At 45.6% G+C, this 6000-nt stretch overlaps 1 protein-coding gene across 4 annotated transcripts in view; it reads left to right on the top strand.

Moving 5' to 3' along the window:
- Positions 1–1897: 1897 nt before the first annotated feature.
- The window catches only part of ESRRB (estrogen related receptor beta), a 50252-nt gene continuing 46149 nt past the window's right edge, over positions 1898–6000 (top strand). For 3 of the 4 annotated variants that reach the window (XM_065402989.1, XM_065402988.1, XM_065402987.1), the window contains exon 1: positions 1898–2294. In XM_065402989.1, the coding sequence (XP_065259061.1) occupies positions 1898–2294 (397 nt within the window). The remainder of the gene's footprint in view (positions 2295–6000) is intronic. The other variant, XM_065402990.1, reaches the window with a different exon arrangement.

Raw genomic sequence — 6000 nt, 5'->3', positions numbered from 1 at the left:
TGAAGAAATATGGATGTTAGTAGCTAGGAAAAATATATATAAATTGTGTAGTGTGTGACATGATTTGGAATTGTTGTATCACTCTGTTTCTAAACCCCTGTGTCTGGCCCTGGCCAGCGTGAGCATAGGGTACAAGCCTAAGTGATGAGGGGACTTGAACTGAGTTTTTGGATTTCAGAGAACTGGATGAAGTGTTCTCCCAGAACTGGACGAGGTGTTCTGGATAAGCTGAGTGGAAAAGGTCTCAGAGGGAATCCCAACAATGGGTTCTAAATTAACTGTAATCACTCAGAAAAAAGACTTAAGCATCATTGTGGACAACTCAATGAAAGTCTCTGCTCAGTATGTAGCAATGGTTTAAAAAAAACCAAACAATGGTAGAAGGTATAATAAATGGGATGAAAAATAACACTGAAAATATTATAATGTCTGTATATGAATTTGAGATTCATCCTTACCTAGAACGCTGGGCTACACCTTCAGCTGGAGAATTAATTTCAATGTAGTTATGCTGATTTACATCAGCTGAGAATCTGGATCATTGAATTCAGTTCTGGTCACCCTCTCTAAAAACAAATATAGCAGAAATGGAGGAGGTTCAGAGATGGCTAATGAGACCTTTGAAAGACTTCTGTATGAAGAAAGATTGAAAAGATAGTGAGGAGATGAATTAGTGGGGAAATGACAAAGGTACACCAAGTAATGAATGACATAAAGAAGGTAGATTGGGCACTCCTCTTCACCTTCTCATAACACAAGAATAAAGGGTCTTTTAGTGAAATTGAAAGGCAGCAAATTTAATACTGATACAAGGAAATAATTTTTCACAAAGTGCACAATTAACCTGTGGAACTCACTGCCACAAGACATCATTGAGGCCAACAGTTTAGTGAGATTCAAAAAAAGATCAGATGTGTGTATGGCTAACGAAAATATCCATAGTTACTATAGATGAGGTTGTTTTGTTTGTTTGTTTCTAAAAAACCCTTAACAGTTGGGAAGGAATATAAACCTTTCTGCTTCAAGGAATAAGGCAATCCCTAACTGATGACAGTTTGGGCTAAACTTTGGCAATGGACGATTAGTCCAGAAATGCCCACTTCAGGGTTTCTCGCACTCTCCTCTGATGCATCTGGTACTGGCCCCTGTAAGAGACAGGACCCTGGACTAGATGGAGCACTAGTCTCATCTTGTATGGCAATTCCTGTGCAGCTTTCTCTCAGCAAAAAGTCCCTGTCATTAAACTGAGGAGAGATGAGGAAGTTGGAGGAGGCTTTTACAAACTGTTCTGTCGGCTTCTGAAGCCTCTCTTCTAGAGAGGATTCCCAAGTGTTTAAGAAAAAAAGAAAAAGGTGAAAAAGAAAACAGTGGGCATAATAACCGATTTTACTTTACTGCAAGGGAATTTACAAACAGAAGGAGTCCTCTCTACTTCATGTCCTAGTATGGAATCTGCTAGTAAACTCTGTTTGTCTGGAGCAGTGGCCGGGAATCCCCGATTGAGGGATCCTGCACCTCGTCTGACACCACTAAAGACCTGCTCAGTTCATGATCTTCACCTGTCCTCCATGGTAGTGAACTCCTGCTCTGGATAGTTTATGACCAGCTGGCACTGCTAACAACATAGCCGCTTCAACAGATTGTTCACTGAAATTTGGGACTGTCTGAAAAGGTGACCTACAAAAATTACCATGATGCTTACCCATTGCTCAGGTTGGTGGAGAGTAGGGAGGCAGCTCTTAACAAATTGGACTGACGTCCTTTAGGAAGTCAAAGGGAGTGGGTTGAACTGGACCAAAGGTGGGAATGGGATGGATTTTGTGGTGACTGCACCCTGCCTGATATTTCTGTGGACTGATAAGTTTCTGTGCTCTCTTCCTACAGGCTGCTTGGCAGAATGTCCACAGAGGAGCGGCATCTCACCTCTAGCTGCGGATCCTTCATTAAGACTGAGCCGTCCAGCCCATCTTCTGGCATTGATGCCATCAGCCATCATAGTCCCAGCGGCTCCTCTGACGCTAGTGGTGGCTACGGCATCGCCATGGGTGGCCACCCGAACGGCCTGGACTCGCCACCCATGTTCAACGGTGCAGGGATTGGTGGCGGATCCTGCCGTAAGCGCTACGACGACTGTGCCAGCGCCATCATGGAGGACTCGCCCACCAAGTGCGAGTACATGCTCAATGCCATCCCCAAGAGGCTGTGCCTGGTGTGCGGGGACATTGCATCTGGCTACCACTATGGCGTGGCCTCCTGCGAGGCATGCAAAGCCTTCTTCAAAAGAACAATTCAAGGTACAGTGTGGTGGGAGAGGGAGCTCACACATCCATGGGGGGCTGGGTTCCTGTGGTTGCAGAAGCTCTTGTACTCCTATGGCACTTTAAAGGAGAGAAGGAAAAACAACAAAAACACACATAATCTATCCTGTGCTCCCCAGCACAGCTCTGCCAAGCCTCCTCCAGCCCTCCCCCACTCCCACCCCTGGATGTGAACCAAAGCCCTTATACTTTGTGAGTCTGGGAAGCTTTGCTAGGTTCCCAGCTGGCAACAGCATCATCACACGTGGCAAAGCTGTTTTCAAACTGTTGCTGCAGGAAATGTAATTCCAGGGAGTTTTCCAGTTTTGCAGTGAAGAGACAGCACCCTTCCCCACTCCTGGAGTTACCCACTGATTTGTAGCTGGCAGGGGGATAGGGTTTACTCTGGGAGGGCATTTGTTTGGCACAGACTCATCTGGAGAGCAGAATCCCTGCCTGCTGAGGGCATCAGGATAGGGCTGGGGCCTTGTTAGTAATGTCATGCACCTTGCGGGGAAAACAGTGCTCCAGGAAAAGAGATTTTCACACAAACCTGTCAATCCTGCTTGCATCCGTTCTGAAGCACTGTAGACCTCATGGAGATGCTGTATAGTGCACGCAGATATGGAGATACGCTGATGCCCTTCCCTTCTCAGCAGCACAGCACATGGTTCTAAAGATTTAGATGGAGATTTTCAGATGCCTCGGGGGGTTGGACACCCCGATTTCTGTTTAGTCTCAGTCGGTTGCAAATTCCTTAAGTGGTTTTGAAAATTTCAGCCTCGACATTTCAGCATAAACAGCAACGCATGGACCACAATCCCCAAATGTGTGCATGCATGGACACAGACACAAACATATAGCCAGATATACCTGCATGCATACCTGCATGTGCACACATATGTACACCTATTACATACCACGCACACACACACAAAGGTACGCAGAAGAATTGTACATACCTGCAAGACCAGTGGCGCATACCAACAACGGCACATGTGTATACAGGTACACAGATATACCATGCAAATATAGACAAATAAACACACACTTACAGGCAGGCTGCCATACACACAGATACTTGCAGGTCCATTCATACACATGCACTAGTATAAGCACACATGCATAGACATGCTGTGCATACATTCCCCCCTCTCTCCAGTTGAAAAGATGGACAGCATCATTCACCCTGCAATGGAAAGTGTATTGAATTTACCCCAAAGACACCTTTGACTCTGATTGAATTAATTAAATATGTATGTGGGAAGTACACATGTTTTATTTGTACTCAGTGAGTGGTTCCCTCATACCTGATCACACCCCATTGCTGGGGATGCTGGAATCAGGACTGGACAGAGCAGTGCAGGGAACAATCCTCCATGGGTCTCTGTGGATAGACTATTTCTGTCTCTGATCTCCCTGATTCCAGGCATCTCTCCTTACTGTTACACTCCCTGGAAATTAACACTCTCCATTGCCCCAGACTGACATGGTCCATCTCCCTCTGCCTGGCTTGTCCTCTCTCATTACACCATATAGAAAACATGTACCACTATGGAACGCCCAGATGTTCATATGCAATATTTCTGTAGCTTGTCATTGCAGAGTTTTCATGGGTTGAATGTGAACTTTTACATCCACTCTCGCCTAGCAGTGCTGAGTGTTGTCCCTCTGTTGATCCATTCTTGGTATTTCAGTTCTGAACATTTGGGCAACCAACGCTAAAGGAGGGTCTCTGGGGGGAGGGCGCACCAGGGGATCTTTGTATGGAAAGAGAGTAAAAGGTTAACCCTCTAGGGAAGCAACACTGGGGAATCTCTGTAGCAGAAGAGAAGGCCGTCTTTACCTTACCCTAGTAAACTACCAGCCAAAATAGATCAGGAGAGATGGGGAAAGACCAGCAGCTGTGGAGAGTTTAGAAAGAATGAGAGAAAGTGAAGGGGAAAGAGACAGAGTAATCAGAGACTCCACCAGCCTGTGTAAGTTGTCAGCTGATTTCATCCTACAGCATTGAGGGACCCCCTGAGTGCAGCAGCCTTGTTGGCTGTTCCCTAATTGTAACATGTAACAGATGGGGAGAAAGAATAAGTGGGGATTTTTCTCACCCTGTCATCAGCCCATCTCAGGCAGCTTCACGTCCCTCTCTCCATCGGCTGGTCTGGTACTTAGGGCACCAAATTGCTCTTACTCATCTGAGCTGCAGAGCTCGGTCTGATGCAGTTGAGACTGAGGCTTTTATTCCATTGTGGAGATGAGGGGCAGAGGCAGAGAAGGGGATCAGATAGGAAGCGGGGCCTGCTTGGGAGCCAGGGCAATATGCAGATTGCAGGATCAAAGAAGGCTTTGCTGTAGGACATGTTGAGCAAAAGGAGAATGAGCTCTCAAGTGTGACAGGGGGCAGTAGGAGGGAAGAGACAGAGGCTCTCTATATATCAGTAGCAACAGCCAACAGGTTTCCAAAAGCCTTATTCATCCTGCAGGTTTATTTCATTCACTAGATTTGATAACAAATGAGAGAATTTAAATCACCATCCAGACTTCTTAATATACATGTGCGCGTGTGTCTGTGTGCACCCATGTGATGTATTTGTGATGTGTGTTTTGGTCTAACCTATTACATTGCCTGCTAGCACAGGTCATCTTTTTTGTGGCTGTGATGTCAGAGAGAGGTGCTGTCTGATAGTTCAAGCACAGAATTGGGACTGGGGACGCAGCTAGCACGGTGATGTGCATGGTATAAGACTCTAGATAGACAGATACTGCAGGTAGATTCTGTACTGAGTTCTGACACTGACACCCTTATGGCCTTGGACAAATCACTTCACCTCTCTGTGATTTAGTTTCCCAATCTGCAAAATCAATGACTTCATTACAAGCATTTCTAACCTGTCTGCTTTACACACTTTACATGGGGAGCTAAAGTAGCAACATGCTACTGTGCTGTTCTCTGCATGGTGCTACATCCTGATTTCTGTGAACAGTGAGACCGAGTGCAGAATGTGGCCTCTGATTGCAAAGCGGAGTCTCATGCTGAGAGCACATGTCACTGATGCTCCCTAGCTGCACTGACTCCCTGTTGATTTCATAGTGGAGTTGAAAGCTGCAGACCCCTAAATTGTTTGGGACTGGATTACTTGTCATATCTTCTCTCCCCATATGATACTGCCATAGCTGTGATCAAACAAGATGCCCAGGCTGAAGATCCTTTGATTTAAAGGACTGGTAGAGTGTTTTCTGTGAAAACCCATCAGCTTTGGAGCTTGCTTCCTTCTCCTAAACACATTGCAAAGTCCATTTCTTTCAGGCTCGGGAGGGATAGGAGGGGCAAGCTGGTTGCTATGTGGCTATCATGAGAGCTGGTCAGGAATCTTCCAGCTAATGATTTTTCCAACAGAAAATGCACTTTCCACCAAAAACAAAATTGTGGGGAAATTTTGTTTTTTCTGGAAATTTTTGATTTTTTTCCCACTGGGTAAAATCTAAATGAGATCTTTCATTTGAGGTAACAAAATATTAAACTGAATTTCCCAATCAGTATATTGCCATATAGGAGTTGTAGTTCAGGCCCCCATCCTCTCATGTAAGTTGGGCTCCACATGTCCAGTAATGCAATGCAGATTTCCCTCTGGCTGAGTGCGGTGCATCATGGGAGTAACATGACTGTGGGTGCACTGTGGGAGATGTAGTCCAGCCACATAACCTG

The sequence above is a fragment of the Emys orbicularis genome, chromosome 4 (assembly GCF_028017835.1).
Source record: "Emys orbicularis isolate rEmyOrb1 chromosome 4, rEmyOrb1.hap1, whole genome shotgun sequence".
NCBI lineage: Eukaryota > Metazoa > Chordata > Testudines > Emydidae > Emys > Emys orbicularis.
The sequence above is the reverse complement of the archived record's forward strand: the minus strand, read 5'-3'. Positions and strand labels throughout refer to the sequence as shown.